Raw genomic sequence first — 17573 nt, 5'->3', positions numbered from 1 at the left:
TCTGTTTGTGCTACTGCAATAAAAAGTTTACTTAAAAAACTCAGTAATTCCACTTGGCAAGAATTTATCCTGAAAAAATAAACCAAGCAGGTACAAAAAGATGAATACACAAATGTGTTTCCCTCTGCATTCTTTATAAGAGCTTAAAAACCAGACTTAACCCAAGTGCCCAGCAACCACCAACGGGTCACCGCATGGTACCTTCAGGCAACTAAAAAAGAGGCACGCTGCCTTTAAAAGTGACCCTTGTGTATTTGACATGAAAATACATCCTACACAGAACGTTGTCTACAAAAGCTTCCTAGAAAAACAGCATGACCACATGTTGGGGAAAATATACAAATACAGACAAATGTATATGAGTTATGAAAGAAAATTTGGACTTGATCTTCCCCAAAATAGCAATTACCTCCAATAAATGGATTAAGGACTTTGTTTTGCTTCGATTCATCTATATTTTCCAAATTTTCTCTAATTTACAAAGTATATATATATTTTTAAGATTGGCACCTGAGCTAACATCTGTTGCTAACCTTCTTTTTTTTTCCCCCTTCTTCTTCCTCTCCCCAAAGCCCCCGGTACATAGTTGTATATTTTAGTTGTGGGTCCTTCTAGTTGTGGCATGTGGGACGCAGCCTCAGCGTGGCCTGATGAGCGGTGCCATGTCCGCGCCCAGGATCCGAACCAGCGAAACCCTGGGCCGCTAAAATGGAGTGTGCAAACTTAGCCACTCGGCCACGGGGCCAGCCTCCTATACAAAGTATATCTACTAGTCATGTAATGAATATGTTAAGCACACAATAGGGTCCCCTTTGGGACAGCTGAGGGATCTCAGAAACACCGGCACTGGAGAGCCATTCACTGGCTAAGGCCTGTCCCAGGCTCACGCATTCTTATTTGATCCTTTCCACGACCCTATGAGGGACGGGCTACTCCCATCTTACAGAAGAATAAACTGAGGCTCTGTGGGGCTAGGTCACCTGCTCAAGGTCACTAAACCTGAGAGAGGCAGACCCAGGCCTTAAACCCAATTCGTCTGGCAGAACACGCGTGGGGTTTCTTTGGTTCTTAGTTAGTCTGTCAAGTGGTTATTTTTTTCCTGACACCCCACAGCGCCTCCCTTCGGGTGATCACAGGCAGCTCCCAGCTCTGACCTGAAGGTCAAAAAAATACACTGATCTGATGAGAAATAATGAGCAGTAATCACAGCCAAACACGGGCGCTCCTAAACCACCCCTACGAAGACGAGCTCCCTGAAAACGCCATGCTGAGTGAGGGGGCCAGGCACAAAGGCCACGCGTGGCATGAGTCCACTTGTGTGAACTGCTCAGAGAGGCACATCCATAGAGATGGAGAGCAGGGCAGCGGTTCCCTGGGGCCGAGGGAGGAGAATGGGGGTCTCTGCAAAAGGTACCAAATTTCTTTCGGCGGGGAGGAAAATGTTCTAAAATTAGATAGTGGTGATGGCTGCACAGCCCTGTGATTATAGGAAAAACTGCTGAGTATGGTACACTTCAAATGGGTGAGATGTGTGTGAGTTACATCTTAGTAAAGCCACTAAAAAATAAATTACATGCATAATCATGACAACCACAAGAGGTGACATTAATTGAGCATTTACTGTGTCCTGGGCACTGTGCTCAACTCTACTTTTTTTTTTTTTTTTTTTGGTGAAGAAGATGGTTGCTGAGCTAACATCTGTGCCCATGTTCTTCTATTTTGTATGTGGGACACAGCCACAGCATGGCTTGATGAGCGGTGTTGCAGGTCCACGCCTAGGATCCAAACCCGTGAACCCCAGGCCACTGAAGCAGAGCGTGTGAATTTAACCACTGCACCACCAGGCCAGCCCCTCAGCCCTACTCTTAATAAGCCCTGGCTCCCATAACCTTCTCATCAATCCTATCACGTGGGGACGGTTTTATCCCCCTTTTAAAGATGGGGACACTGACACTTGCCCAAGGTCACAGACAGGAAGAGGAGGAATCATCATAGACCAGGGTCTCTAAGGAGGAGTTCCCAGCTGATTGAATCAGAAGTGCATGCGCATTCACTCACGTGCACACGCACCTTCCCATCACACCCGATTAAAGCAGAGGGCTGGGGAGACAACCTCCACCTCTGTGCCCCTTTTCCACACCCAGACCCCAGAGCCAAGACCTCCATGCTCAGCTTAGGGAGCACGGCCTCAGGCACTGACTTTCAAGACACCACCCGCACCCTCGGCTCCAGCCCCCAACTGACCCTGGGCCCCCGGCGGGTCTGTCCCATGGGCAGCTGATAACACCTGCGCCTGTGTCCTCACCCAGGACTGTGCAAGGCCCCGTCTGCGGCTCCCAGGATGGAAGCTTCTCCACTCTCCCTGCTGCCTACTCTGAGCCCTTCCTCCGGCCCCCGTGAGGTCACAGTTGCCATGGGGATGAGGGCAGACTGGCTGCTTTGGTGTCCGACATCTCGACCTCGTTCTCTTTGGTTTTAGATTTCAACCTGAGAGAAATGCACACCCTTCCCCTGGGCTGGTGGGAGTTTAATTGGCCCAGCCTTTGCGGGGGTGACTGTCACTTTGTATCAAAAGTTTTTTAAAAAAGTGTATGCCTGTGCCACTCAATAGATACCAGCCACACGTGGCATGAAGCCCTTGAAAGTCCCAGCTGAGATGAGCCGAAGCGTAAAATACATGCCAACTTCTGAAGACTCGATACAAAAAAGAACCTGTCTCTGTAAACAGTCTCAATAAGCTTTATATTGATTACATGTTGAAATAATATTTTAGATATAATGGGCTACACACAATATATTATTAAAATTAATTTTCCCTGTTTCTTTTTTCTTAAACGTGGCTACTGAAAGACTCAGAATTACATTACATATATGGCTTCTAGAAAATTTCGAATTATTCCACCTCGCAGGGTGTTTGTAGTGGACAGTGCTGGTATATGAGCTTTGAACCAGCCACTTGATCCTTAGGAACCAATCCTGAGGAACTGAGATAAGTATACCGAGATAAACAGAGGGAATCATTGTTGCCTATTGAGAACAGTAAAAAATGGGGGAAATGCTAAACCACAGGAAACGGGTTAAATAAATCCTGGCACATCCTGAAGACAGAATACGATGCAGCCTTAAAAAATATTTTTAAGGGGCCAGCCAGGTGGTGTAGTGGCTGAGTTCACGTGCTCTGCTTCAGCGACCCAGGGTTAACAGGTTCGGATCCCGGGTGCAGACCTACACATCGCTCATCAACCATGCTGTGGTGGCATCCCACATACAAAACAGAGGAAGGTGGGCATGGACGTTAGCTCAGGGCCAATCTTCCTCACCAAAAAATAGATATATTTTAAAAATATTTAGAACATAGAAAAATGTTCATGATGTGGAAAACCAACAAGCTACAAGATCTCATTTACATGAAAGTTCACATTGATATACACATACATATTGATATACAAATACATACTGATATACACATACATATTGATATACACACATGTATTGATATACAGGAAAGGAATTACAACAAAATAGTAAATTGCTTCCAGATAATATAAGTACAGGACATTTCTCTCCTCTCCGCCCCTCCCCCTCATTTTTGCTTATCTATCCTTTAACTTTTCTGCAATGACCAGAGATTACTTGTGTAATCATATTTAAATCAAATAATTTTTAACTTTGATGGCTATCATGAAAAATAAAACAGAAAATGACAAGTTTGGGTGAGGCCTTAGAGGAACTGGAACCCTCATGCGTTGCTGGTGGGAACGTAAAAGGTGCAGCCGCTGTGGAAAACAGTTTGGGGGTTCCTCAAAAAATTAAACATAGATTTACCATACAATCCAGAAATGCCCCTCCTAAGTATATACTCCAGATAAATGAAGACACACTTCCACACAAAACCTGCAAACGAATGTTTGTGGCAGCTTTATAAAGATGGAAACAACCCAAATGCCCATCAACAGGTGAAAGGATAAACAAATGTGGCCCATCCGTACAATGGAATAGTATTCAGCCATAAAAAAGAATGAAGCACTGACACGCGCTACAACATGAGTGAACCTTGAATACATGACGCAAAGTGAAAGAAGCCAGACACAAAAGGCCACACGGTGTATGATTCCATTTATATGAACCATCCAGAGTAGGCAAATCTACAGACACAGAAGGCAGATCCGTGGCTGCCAGGAGCCGGGATGGGGAGGAGTGATTGCTAACGAATGGGGGGTCTCTGCCTGGTCCTGACCTCACCCGTCAGGCTGGGGGCCAGCTTGCAGCTCCGCCGTGTCTAAGCAAGGGGTGGCTTGGGGGAAGAGACTCACACAGATGGGGGGGTCAGAGAAAACCCTCAGGAAGGAGGCAGGAAGACACTGGGGGCAGAGAAATGGGCCTGGAATGCCCCTCGAGGTCCAGCCTCCATCCCCTGACTCAGGTGGAAATGGAGCATCAGCAGTCGCTCCCATCCGTTATGGGGTGGTCAGGACTATGCAAGCCTGTATTCCCAGGGGTCCCAGCCTCATGGCGGGGGGCACACAAAAGATCACTTGATCCTTCCAAAATCCACGCTGGCTCTCAGGGCTATAGGGGGCCTGAGGGACTTCCCCACGGCCCACCTGTGTCTGCTCAACCCTCTGACAGATGCCTGCGCCATTCATTAAGAGACATTTACTGAGTACCACTGGTTTGCTAGGCACCTGCTAGATGCTGGGGATGCAGATGCAAAAGGCAGAGTCCTCCTCTATTGGAGATGCATGTCACCTTGCTGGGATCCAGGGTGATAAATGCGGTGTCAGCCTGCCAAGGGGCACCGAGGTTAAAGTTGGGCTTCCAGTCCATGGGACGGGGTGGGAGGTGATGCCTGATGGGATCCTGGAGGCTGAAGGCCGGGTGGGGGAGGGCAGGGCTGGCAGAGTGGGAAGAGCTCAGGAAGCCCCAAGTTCTCCAGCAGGGGTGGAAGGCATACAAGGAACAGGGTTGCACACGCCCAGCTAAGGCATTTAGACTTCACTCTGAGTTTACAGAGGATGCTAAGGAAGGAACAAGATCCCGTGTGCCCAGAGACAGAATGGAGGGCGGATGTGGATGATGGGGCTGTCAACCTGCTGAGAGGCTGCAGGTGAGCAGTCCAGGTGAGGGTGGAGAGAGGAAGGGAGGGGAGGGACTCAAGACCCACTTGAAGAAACAAGGGCAGCATGTTGTTCCTTTCTGCGGGGGATCCCCAGGACGCCAGTGGTACCAGCCTGGATGCAGGCCCCAGGACACCAAGTGGCATCACTGGGAAGGTCTCGGTGGCTTCCAGGGCCCCCCCAAAGCTCTCCTGCTTGCCGTGGGCTGATAGATTGGCCAGGACCCAACCCAAGCATCAGCTAAAGTCCCGGGATACAGAGGTGAGCCAGGCCAGGGAGAAAGGCGAGCTAACAACACTGATGCCAGGAGATGCTCGTTCAACCCCGGCATCACGTCCTACTAAGCCATCTCCCTGAGGCTGCTGCCTCCTCCTCGCGATGCACAGATAATAATAGCACCACCCTCACGAGGCTGTTCACACGAGGAAAAAAACGATCAAAGTCACAGACACACTGTGCACAATCGCCAGAAGGGGGGAACAGAAAAATGTCCATCAACTGATGAATGGATGAACAAAATGTGGTCTATCCACACAATGGAACATTGTTCCGCCACAAAAAGCCATGACGCACTGACCTGCTCCAACACGGATGGACCTTGAAAACATGATGCTTGGTGAAAGAGGCCAGTCACACAAGGCCACTATTGTGCGCTTCCATTTACATGAAACTTCCAGAACAGGCAAATCCATAGAGACAGAAGGTAGATCAGTGGTTGCCAAGGACTGTGGGTTCAGGGATAAGAGGACTGACAATGGGCGTGAAGTTTCTTTTTGGGGTGATGAAGATGTCCTGGAAATATACTGGTGATGTTTGCACGACATTATGAATGCCCTTAACGCCACTGAATTGTACGATTTAAAATGGTTACCGTGGTAAATTTCATGTTATGTGACTTTTGTCCCAATTTTAAAAAGTCACACGCTCCTTTGGCGCTGGACCTGGTGGAGGGGCAGGACCGTGGAGTTGCCACGATTGTCAGGATGCTCCTAAAGCAACAATCCCCATGGTACCTCCTCGGCTCTTCCGCTGTCTCCAGGCTGGGGAGGGAAGAGGCAACTTGTGGCGTGCCACCTGGGGCTCCAGCCAAAGCAATGAGTAATCCTGGGCCTGATTAGGAGGGAGAGCGGAGGGCCAGGCCCCCGCAGCCTGGAAGGGACCCCCACCTTTGCACGCCTGGTGCACACAAGATGCTCCGCGGTGCTGGAGGCCTGCTTCCCTCCATCGTCCACCTTCCCCTGGGAGGCCACGTGCCTAACATGGACACATTATAGACCAGGCCTCGCTGCCAGGTGTTCAAAGATGCCCCTGGGAGCACTTGGCCTTGAGAAAGGAGGCATCAAATCCAATTCTATTCTCCGAAGCAGCAACAAGAAGATGAATTGCCAGCTTGTATCCAGGGGTTCCAAACGCTTTTCACGCAAATTTCAAGCCACTTCGTAAGTATAAGAGCCGAGGAGGTCCTGGCAGGAGCCGTGCCGGGTCCACACAGCATGGGGATGGCATTTATCTCCATCTCAGGGACGGAGGGCCCCATTAGCATCTCTGTGGGTTGTTCCTACACAGAATACACCCTCTGATTCTCAAGACTCAAGGGAAGCTGGGGCAGAGTGAAGTGACTTGACTTTAGAAATCACCTCCTCTCATGTGCAATGAGACAACTTGGAAAGCTGTCCGAGTGGGCGAGCATGGCTCTCAAAATCACACGGTCTGTGCTTTGCACATCCATGCTTGCCTCCCCCTAGCTCTGCTCGGTTCTTTCCATTTGCCTTATAGCAGGAACGATAACTGCCATGTGTGGCCTTCACTCAGGCAGGAGCTAAGCCAAATGCCTGGCATGCGTTACCTTATTTAGTCCTCCCAACACTGCCTGCCCCTAGGGTGCTTATCACACCCATTTTACAGATAAGGAAACTGAGTCTCAGAGAGGTCCAGTCACTCGCTAAAGGTCACACAGCAATGAGTGGCAGAACTGGGATTTGAATCCGGGTCTGTGACTCCAGGATCTATTCTCATAACCATTTTCTATGCTGTATGCCAAAACTGAGAAGTGACTGGGATGACGAATATATACCATTTATGTAACGAAAGAGACAACGATGTCTCCATTTTAATAAAAAGACTAAAGATGGGGAAGGGGAAAAGCAACAGTTAATCAGGAAAGCTCTGGAGAGTGGGTGTCTTTCAGAGCATCTAAGGAACTGGTTTTCACATCCTTCCAGAACTATCTTCAGCTCCTAATTTATGCTGAGGCCAAACCAAGTGGAGATGGGCCTCCGAAAGTAGCAGGGCTTACTATGGTAGGACATTTAGATAAAGAGCTCCAGTTCCTTTCCTTGGAGCCAACACAGACTCCCCACCCTGCTACAGATACATGGAGCCCTGGATAAGATAGGAAAAAATTAAGTAGACCACTCAGCTTGAAAGAAAGGGAACCCCCCAGGGGCCAGAGCGAGGAGGGGACCCCAATCCAGGAGGGCAAGAGTGCCAGGTTCTGCTGGGGTGGCTCAGGGGAGTCAGAATGGTTACAGGCTCTGACAGCCGAGGGCGGGGTCTTCCAACACACCGAGTGACAGAAGCGCCCTTGGGTCTGTCTGAGCTAGAAGTGAGACTCCTGTCAAAAGATGGAGCACAAAAGGCTGCTTCTCCACGTAAGGTGGGCCAGAAAAAGTGGTTCCCACTGGCCTGAAGAATCAAAAGGACACTGACTTTGCTAGGAGGTGGCAGGGCACAGGGGAGGGGGCCCTCCATGATGAACCAAAACTCCAAGCCTGTACTGTACCAGGCATGGCTGGAAAACCCAAGCCTCTGGGGTACAGGAAAGCCAAATTGAGAATTAATGTAAAAAGCGTTTCCAGACCAGGGAAAGCCTTAAGGCACCCAGCACAATGGATGCAGAGCACTGCGTGAGGCACCTCCATAACCCAGGGCATACGGGACTCTCATGGGGGAGGTCCCTTAGGCAAGCCCATCTCCACTTGGCTGGGCCTCGACATAAATCTGGAGCTGAAGATTGTTCTGGAAGGATGTGAAAACCACGGAGAGACAGCTCAGTCAAAGATGAGCTCATAATCAAAAACCAAACCATACAAGCAAACGAACCACCGCATGGGAGAATCAGCAGACAAATAAAAAAAGCAATCGCACCCCAAGAAGGCGGAACAGAAGACACTCTACGTTAAGCTTTAAATTATCACAAATAACAAAAGAACAGTGCTTTATGACAACAGTGATGAATCTGAAAACTCTATAGAACTTACGCAATGTTTTTAAAAAGTCATTGGAATTAAAAAACTGAATGCTCAGCTTAAGGCAGCAAAGATGTATCAGCTAAAGAGAGAATTCATGAACTGGAAGAAAGACCTAAGGAAATGACTCAGAATACAGCACAGAGCAATAAAAAGATAGAAAATCTGGAAGAAAGGTTCAGAGGCATTTAGGACAAATATACAGCCCAACATATTTTTAACAGGAATTACTGAGGAAGAAGAGAAAGAGAAAGATAATATTTTCATGATGGAAGACACGAGCTGTCTGTAGACAGAAATACCATTAACACATTCACAGGCAGGATAAATAAAATAAATCCACACTGAGATACAGCATGGTAAAAAAACACTAACTATGAAAATTCAAAAACAGAGGGGAAAAAAGCAGATTTATACAAAGAAATATCAATTAGGCAAAAGAGCTGACTTCTCGACAAGAGACCAAAAACAAAGAGAAAATATGCAACAACCTCGAATTTTATACCCAGCCAAATCGTCACCCATGTACGCTGGCAAAATACAGACATTTTCAGACAAAGCTGACAACTCACAGACTCACTCAAAAATCTAAGGAAAAGTGTATTATTAAGAAGAAACCTAAATCTGTAAGGAACACAGTTGCAAGAATTAATGGTATCTGCATAAAACAACAATAATAACCAATAGGTAGGTTTTAAAAGGAAAGAAAAAATACAACAGAGCTACAAATTAAAGCACTTTAACGTCCCTGACCATCAGCACAAGGACAAGATAATGAACTTTAGGCACATGAAAGATAGCAGACGTATCAAAAATAGAAAGAACTACTAAAGAAGTTCTAGAATGCCCTTAAAGAGGAGAAATGTAGCCAGCTTCTCAAAGGTTGATAAGCAAAATGATTAGTACCTGCCAACAACCACTGACACTTACAACATGTCAGGGGCTTTACTCAAATTCTCATTTAATTCTCACAGCAGCCCTGTGACACATTTGCATTTTACCGAGGGGGAAACTGAGTCTCAGGGAGGCAAAGTTACTTGCCTGGACACTAAAAGGCAGTGCCGTGATCCGAGCCCACATCCACCTGCTGGTAAAGGCCCAGGTGATGGGAGGCCAGGGTGTGCCCATGTGGGGTTCCACCTGAGGTCTCGGGGGATGCAGGTGAGGACAAGACAAGAGAATGCCTGAGAACTAGCAGGTGGGTGAGCCCTGCGAAGTGCTGGGCGCTCTCTCGGGGTTCTTTGATCACTGGGACCCTGGCATGAAGTCCCTTCCAACCTTGACACACCAGGAAAGTCATTCACTGCAGCCGCCTTCTCTTTCCATCGCTGTCGGTGACTCAGCCACACCAACAGTGCTGATGTCGCCTGCCTGGCCACCTGCCCGCCCTCCCGGAGGCACCTGGGCCCTGAGATCTGACTGCTCCTTCTCACCTCCTAGAGCACTGAGCCGAGAACGGAAGACCCACTTCTGACAGCCTGCCTGTCCAGAAAGGTCATACTGCTGGGACAACAAAGGGCCTCTTTGTCCTAGCGCTTAAGGTGGCTGCCACCACCGGCGGAAATCCCCAACTCGACCTCTGGCTTTATGAATTAATAATAAAGTTGGAGCAGGCGACAGGATGGCTGGCAGGACCTTGGGGCCGGGCTCCTCCAGGTCATCTTGTCCAGTCTCACCAGCAGGGGCAGAAGGGGCCCCATCCTGTCTTCCCAAAGCAGCGAGTGGGCACTTCTGAGCTGAAAACGCCTGGTGGCCTTGGCTTGAGATCATAGAGACGGAAGTGCTTTGCAAAAGTAAAAGCATCTTATCAACATGCGAGGTATTCTGTCTGTCTGACTGGGCCGTGTGGCGTATCTGAGCGTTGATTAAATTCCCTGCTGCATTCTGGGGGCCATTAACTCACAAAAAATATCCTGCCAGTGTGGGGGTGGGGAGGCGAGAAAGAAAGATGCAGGAGGATCTAATTACTCCTAATCTGCGGAGCTGGGAGTCCTGGAGGGGACTGCCAATTGCTTTCACGCAGAGAAAACACGATTCTTGTTCTCAAACAGATGGGAGCCACCGGGTAAGACCCCAGGAAATGGGGAGCCCATCCTCCCCTTCCTCCCAGCGTTCCCCACCCCCTCACACTGCCCATCACTCAGCTTGCCCCCTCGCCAAGGTAGCTCACAATTCTAGAACTTTCCACATCACCCAGAGCCAATCCTATCTGCCTCCAGGTCTGAGTCTTCCCTTGCCAACTTAGTAAACAAGTAGGCGGAACATTATTAACGAGGTCATGGGGTAGCGGTGTCGTCTCTCCCACATATACAGACTATTCTGGTCTCAGTCTCCATCATGTGGGTTTATGTCACGTGGGAGAGGCCATCTCGTTCTTGGACTTGAAAAAGAGGCAACCACGGAAAGGTCTGGTTTTGAATTTGGGTTCCATGCTCAGCACCGAAGTGACCTCGAGCAGACACTCGGCACCTCTGAGCCTCAGTTTCCTCATCTGTAAACTGGTCACAAAAGTCCCATTGGGCTCCTAGGAGGATGGGAAGATGATTGACATAAAGTGCCCATGAGCAGCTGTTGCCTTGTGCACAGCTGGCCGAAGGGACCCAAGACCATCTGGTCAACCCCACATTTCCAAAGGGGTGGAACTGGCAGCTCAGAGAGGGCTGCAGCCTGGAGCAGGCAGCTCAGGGCAAGCCCGATGAACACTGCTCCCAGGCTATTGCTAATGGTGAGCTGACGGGGCCAGCGGAACAGAGTCCAAAAGATCAGCGTGGGCTGAGCAGCGGGTGCCCTGCTCCCCAGCTCCTTCTGCACGTTTCCACACAGAGCACCCAGGGAGGTGGGCAGCGGACGCCTGGATTTTCCCACCTTACCAAGGTGGGAGGGTTCCAGAAGCTGGGGTCCCTTGGGCCTCCGTCCCATGGTCTTGACCGCTGTGCTCAGGACACCAGCCCACTGTCCCCAGAGGCTGCCCCCCCCCCCCGCCCCAGCCCTCCCAGATGTGTTTGTTCCTTCCCTACCAGGGAGTCACTGTTTTTCATTTCCCTAAAAAAACATAAGTGCTTTTATGATTTTCTTATTGAAGTATGATTTACACACAATAGACCACATCTGATGAGCACTGGAGGTCCACTTCCCCCCAGAGCCACACAGACACAACTCTGTCGCCTGTTTCATGGGGTTCACAGACTCCCCAAGGACCCCAGGTTAAAAGCCACAGTCCGCCCCAGAGGAAGTGGGGAGGGAGCCGGGCAGGTCTGATATGCTTAGCTTAATACGCCTCGGCAGACGACAGGAAGAGCGCAGCCGCCCCCCTGGCCCCTGGAGCCCCTGAGCTGCTGATGGCAGGGGAGGTGACTGGGCACCTGGGCATCCCGTGCCTGGAACAGTGGGAACACGGCACACAGTGAGTGGGCCAAGGGCGTGGTCTGGGGCCACTTGAAGACTATAACCCAAGAGTAATGCGCAGAGCTGAGAATCCAGCGGAACACGCAGTGCCACCCCCACCAGCCGGCCTGGGCCACACACGCTTCCCCACATCTCTGCTCCCTCCCAAGTGATGAGAGCTAGGGGCCAGGAATGGGTACCCGACTCTACTTCTCAGTGGCCTGTGGCCTTCAGCAAGTCACGTCATCTTTTTTTTTTTTTTTTTGAGGAAGATTAGCCCTGAGCTAACATCCGCCCCCAATCCTCCTCTTTTCACTGAGGAAGCCTCGCCCTGAGCTAACATCCGTGCCCATCTTCCTCTACTTTATACGTGGGACGCCTGCCGCAGCATGGCTTGACAAGCAGTGTGTAGGTCCATGCCTAGGATCCGAACCGGTGAACCCTGGGCCACCAAAGCAGAATGTGCGAACTTAACCACTGCACCACCAGGCTGGCCCCAAAGTCACGTCATCTCTTGAGCCTCGATTTCCTCATCTGTAAAATGGGAAATCCAGAGTGTTCCCGGAGGATTTCATGAGCGGCTGCAGATAAACCACACGGCTCAGTGTGGCAGATGACAAGCTCTTGACAAACATTAGCTATTACCCTGATGAGGTCTGAACTGCAGATCTGGGAGATTGTTTTTTCGCCTTCCTTCTGGCAGCTTCTTGGCATCTACACAGTCATGCCTGCAGAGCTGTTTTGGAGGCTGAAGGAAAAAATAGACCCTGCACCTTTCCCAGAATCCTCCTCTTGTTTCCTTTCCAGCTCCAGGAGCAGGCACAGACTGGAAGGGACAGGAAGTGGCCACGGCCAGGCCAGCGCCAGGTAGCAAATGGGAACTAACTCTGAAAAGTGATTCCTAAGGAGCCTTTCTTCCTGTCCAGGGCCCATTTCACACCTCGGGACACACAGTGGGCTTGGCTCCATTCCCACTGTGGGGGAGCCTCTGAAGGCCCCGCTCACCACTCACACACAGAGCCAGGATGCCTTCGCTCGGGTTTTGAATACGAATTTTAACAATCTAGGTAGTCAGCTTTCTGGGCTCAGAAAAGATGGTTGGAAATACTTGTTTATGTTTGAAATCAATCAGTGAGACTGACAGGTGAGGGGAGGTGGGTGTGCAGACCCGAGGAAGCCCTGCGTGGGCGAGTCTGTGCTCAGGCCTGTTTTTTGGGAGGGAGGGCTGGCTCAGCACTGAAGCCCAGGGAATGCATGGTGTGGGGAGGGAAGCAGAGGTGCCGGGCCCGCTGGCCAGACCAAGGCCAGCTGATGGGGTGGCACTAGGTTTTCTACTGGACACACGCTCCTGGGCAGGACTCCTCGGGTTATAAAGTCCCCAGGGTCTTTACCTCTTCACCGTGAACCTCTTGTGTTCTGGGTACCACGTGCCACACACAAAGGTGAACAGGACACATTCTCCCTGCTCTCAAGGAGTTCCAAGTCTCGAGAGGGTGGCAGACGCCAGCGCCAACAGTGATAACGCGGCGGGATGTGATGTGTGCTATTACAGCAGGGAATGCAGGGCTGCGGGTGTCCCGAGGACGGGCGCTGAGCCCACAAAGGCTGCATGGAGAGTAGGCAGGGAGGGCTTTCTGGAAGGGAGCAACAAGCGCTAAGCTGAGCCCCGAATGAGGAGGAGTCAGGGCTTCGTCAAGCAACAGGCTTAAGAGGAAATGTTTGCAGTCTTAATCTGGGTGGCAGTGACAGACGGATTCCCATATGCAAATGCTGAATTGTCCACAGTAAAATGAAGAGTGCTCCAGGCAGAGGGAACAGCCTATGCAAAGGCCTGGACATGAGAAAAATATTTGGGCAGGCTGTTGCTAGCCCTTCTGGGCCCCTAACAGTAGTGGCAGGACAGTCGCCTCGGGCATCCTGGGACCCCTACTGCTCCACTTAGGAGTCACGGGACCGCAGGCGAGTTGCTTTCTCCCGCTGAGCCTCAGTTTCCCTCATCTATAAAATGATCATATTACTACCTTCCCTGGAGGGTTCTTAGGAAGATTCCATGAGAATGCACGCGAGGTGCTCGGCACAGAGCCTGTGCTCAAGGAGTGACGTAGACCATCACCATGCTAGGCTCGCCTGGCTCATCGTTTCTGGATGGAGTCCTCAGGGGGAGACTAGGCTCATTCTTCAAATCGGGGACCATCCTGGTCCTCAGAGAGGCGAGGGGAGCCCAGCCACCCTGAGGGTGCAGCCTGCTCTCTGGCCGCCCAGGCCCTAGGCTCTTCCTGCTCCCCAGAAAGGCTTCCCAAGGGCTCTGTCCAGCCCGCAGGATCCTGGGAACCGACGCTTGCCTGCCAGGCCAAGCACTTCACATACATCAAACATACATGATCTTTGATAGGGGCACCGATGCTCAGAGAGGTAAAACAACCTGCTTAAGGTCATGCAGAAGGGCAGAAGTGAGACCAAGCTTTAACTCTTAGCCGTGGCTCAGAGTGACCAAAAATGCAAATGTATTTAAAGCGTGGCCAGTAACACTCAACATATATTCATTCACTTTTTCTTTCCCAACAACCCGGAGGAAGGTATGACTACTATCGCCATTTTACAGAGGATGAAACTGAGGCACACAGAGCATAAATGACTCACCCAAGGCCACAGACCTAGCAAAGCACCTTAAATCAGGCTCCTGCCACACCCTGAGCCCTGACTATGGCTCTGTCCTCATTGCATACAATTCTCACTTATCGTCCTCAACGCCTTCCTGCCCAGGGCCTTTGCACCTGCTGCACCCTCTGCCTGAGATGCACTTTCCACTGATCCTCACGTAGCTGGCTCCTTCTTATTTGGATTTCTGTTCCATTACCACCTCCTCAGAGAGGCCCTCCTGGTCCACCCTAAAGAAATGTTCCCCTGTCCCTCCCCCGACTCTCATGCCACTGTTTTATATCTTGTTCAGAGAGTCTGACACCTATAGGGTGATTTGTTTATGCTGTGTGTCTCCCCACAGGATCAGCAGCCTCTCTGGCTCACCCTGAAAGGGTAAAAGTGCCCAGACTGTGCCACCGTTTCAGAAGACTAGGCGGCACCTTCCACCTACTTAAGTTCAGAGAAGTGATGGCTTTCACCCTCCGCTCCAGTCTGACCTCAGAACCCCTTCCCTGCCAGCCCCCCCCCCACCCCGTGGTCTCCCTCCCCCCTTTTAGGATGTGAAATCTGAGTTCTGGGCAGCAAAAAGGGGAAGCCACATCAGGCACCTCTAGGAAAGCGACGGAGCAGGATGCACAGCATCTACCATCCCCCGTGGGAGACTGGACCCAGGAAACTGACAAGATTCCCAGCATGCTCTGCGCCCATCACCTGTCAAACCCACTACGCAGCGGAATTCCCCGGCTGCCTGCTGTGGGCACTGCCAGGCCCCCTTCCTGGGAGATCCCAGCTACAAAGAACCCCCACTTCGGCAGGCCAGATACAAGGCAAGAGAGGACACCCAAGAAATCACCAAAACAGGGGAAACCCAAGAAAGTCTGGGCAAGCAGAGTCCTGCCGCCTGCTCTCTCACATTAACCCTGCGGTTGAACTGGACTTCACAACACTTTTTGAAGAAGTAAAATATTCGCACGGGTTCAAAACGAAAACATGAAGAAGTTTACAGGAAAAAGCTCGCACCCCCTTCGCCCCCTCCACCAATCCCCCAACAACTATGCATTATTCTTACTTCCGTTTGGATCTTTCCAAAGTCCCTGATGCAAATAAAGCGTTTCCAAATATATACTCTTATCTCTTCTCTTTTTTTAAACAAAAAGGGTTCCATATTATACACACTGCACCACACCCTTTTTTTCCTCCAGTTGGAAGCAGTTCTATATCTGGACATAGGAAGAGATATACATATATGGCTGTGTAGGTTTGCGTGTTAACACACCAGTCATTAAGGGCTTACTGTAATTTTCACCCAATTCTCCTGGAAAGGGATGTTTAGACTAGGGGTCAGGAGGGGTCGTCTTTTAGCCCACCGCAAATGGCTGGGCTCCCCACTCCTGGTGATCACCTAGGGCCGCTGGCTGCCTGCATAAACTCCAAGCGGGCGCCAGGAGCCAGCTCCCTCCTGGAAATCCTATCTGCAGCTCCCATTTCTTAGAGCATCTCCCAGGTACTTGCAGAACTCGCTTTCCAGAGAGAAGGAACCCGAGACCCAGAGAGGTAGAGTGACTAGCCCAAGGTGACACTGCCAGGAAGTGGTGCTGGCAGGGCTCACACCCGGTCGACCCCATCACCAAAGCCAGTCAACCGCCGAGCCCCGCCGGCCTCCTCGGGGCTGACAGGCGCTTCCGCTGTCACTTGCCTGCGGTCGGCTCGCCCAGGTCCGGCCTCCCCGTGCGCCCCGCCCCGGGGCGCGCAGCCTCTGCGGGGCCGGGAGTCCGGGCGAGCTCGAGGAAGGTCGCCGGACGCCGGCCAAGCGCTCGGCGGGCGCTGCCGCGCTTACACCTCCCAGCCACCCGGGGGGCGCGGGGCGCTGCCTGAACCCATTTTACAGACGGGAGGACGAAGGCAGGCGCAGAGAGACCGGCTCGCCGGCCTGAGGTCACACGCGGAGCAGCGCACGAGCCCGGCTCCCACCCACGTCCCGCCGACTTCAAAACTTTCCGCCCCTGCGCACCGGGACGCCAACGACTTTCAGGTGCGGGGCGCGCGCGCCAGCTGGGCATCCACGGGCGCGCGCTCTCCCGGGCCGGGCCGCCTGCCCTGCTCCCTCTCTCGTCCGCAGTCCCAGGGCCCGGGGGTGCCCAGCCAACTCCGCGAGCACCGGAGCTGAGCGGCCGTGCCACTTACTCAGCATCGCCGCGGGCTCCTCGTCGCAGCCTGCAAAGTGGCCGGCGGGGGCCCATTTGAAGGAGGGGGAGACTGAGGCGCAGAGAGGGCCAGCTACTCGCCCAAGGTCACACAGCGCGGCGGCGGGTTGGGAACCCCCGGGCCAGCCTGTGGGTGCTCCCGTCCCTGTCCCCCGCCCGTCCCCCGCGGGATACTCACAGCCGGTCTTGCCCACGAGCTCTCGCACCTCCTCGGAGGCGGAGTGGGCAGCGCCCATGGTGTCCGCAGTGGGGTCCCCGGGGCGCGAGTCCCTCGCAGGCCCCGGGCTGGCGTGGGCTGCGCAGCGGCCGGTCAGCCCTCGGGTCCAGCGCGGGCCGGGACGCGGGGACCGGTCGGAGCCGTGGGTCCGCGTGGGGCCCCAGCGCGGCCTCTTATAGCGGCGGAGGGCGGCGCGCCGCGGTCCTAGCGCGCGCCGGCTTCGCTCACTGCGGGGAGGAGGAGCGGCCCGCCCGGAGCCAAAGAGGCGGGGAGGGGACAGGGAGGGGTAGAGAGACCCAGGAGCCCACCGCCAAGGTGCCTCAGTCCCCAAAGCAGCGGCCGTACTCATCGCGCCTCGCCCCTCCGCACCCCTGCCGGCTCTGGAAGGAAGCAGGTGCGAGCAGAGTTGGGGTGTAGGTAGGAGGGATGGGACCCCTGAGAGGTCTCCATGCCCACCCCCACCCCGGTTCCACCACACGTCCTCCCAGCCTCAGAAGGTAATCTCTCCTGGGATAGTGAAGGAGTAGAGGGAGCATTAATTCGCTCTGTGCTGAACAGCAATAAAGGCGATATAAAAACAGTACTCCAACGTGAATGCGGGCTGGGCGCTCATTCCACGAAAGGCCCTCCCCTCCCCAGCACCCTGATGGTGGACACACCCACGTGCCAGACCCGCCCTCTGAGCCGCACAGCCCAGGGGCTTGGGGTGGTGAGTGGTCAAACTTTAAAGAGCAGGGGGGGGCGGCCCCCAGATTCTGACTCA

At 52.3% G+C, this 17573-nt stretch overlaps 1 protein-coding gene across 8 annotated transcripts in view; it reads right to left on the bottom strand.

Annotated features, from left to right (window-relative positions):
- The window catches only part of TESC (tescalcin), a 46041-nt gene extending 28669 nt beyond the window's left edge, over positions 1–17372 (bottom strand). For 6 of the 8 annotated variants that reach the window (XR_011541832.1, XR_011541831.1, XM_070627158.1 and 3 more), the window contains exon 1: positions 16772–17174. Coding sequence is in view for 6 of the 8 variants with exons in the window: in XM_070627158.1 (XP_070483259.1) it covers positions 16772–17159 (388 nt within the window). In the remaining 2 variants the exon portion in view is untranslated. The other 2 variants (XM_008515469.2, XM_070627160.1) reach the window with 2 other exon arrangements.
- Between the last annotated feature and the right edge of the window lie 201 nt (positions 17373–17573).

Source organism: Equus przewalskii, chromosome 7 (genome assembly GCF_037783145.1).
Source record: "Equus przewalskii isolate Varuska chromosome 7, EquPr2, whole genome shotgun sequence".
NCBI classification, from domain to species: domain Eukaryota; kingdom Metazoa; phylum Chordata; class Mammalia; order Perissodactyla; family Equidae; genus Equus; species Equus przewalskii.
The sequence above is the reverse complement of the archived record's forward strand: the minus strand, read 5'-3'. Positions and strand labels throughout refer to the sequence as shown.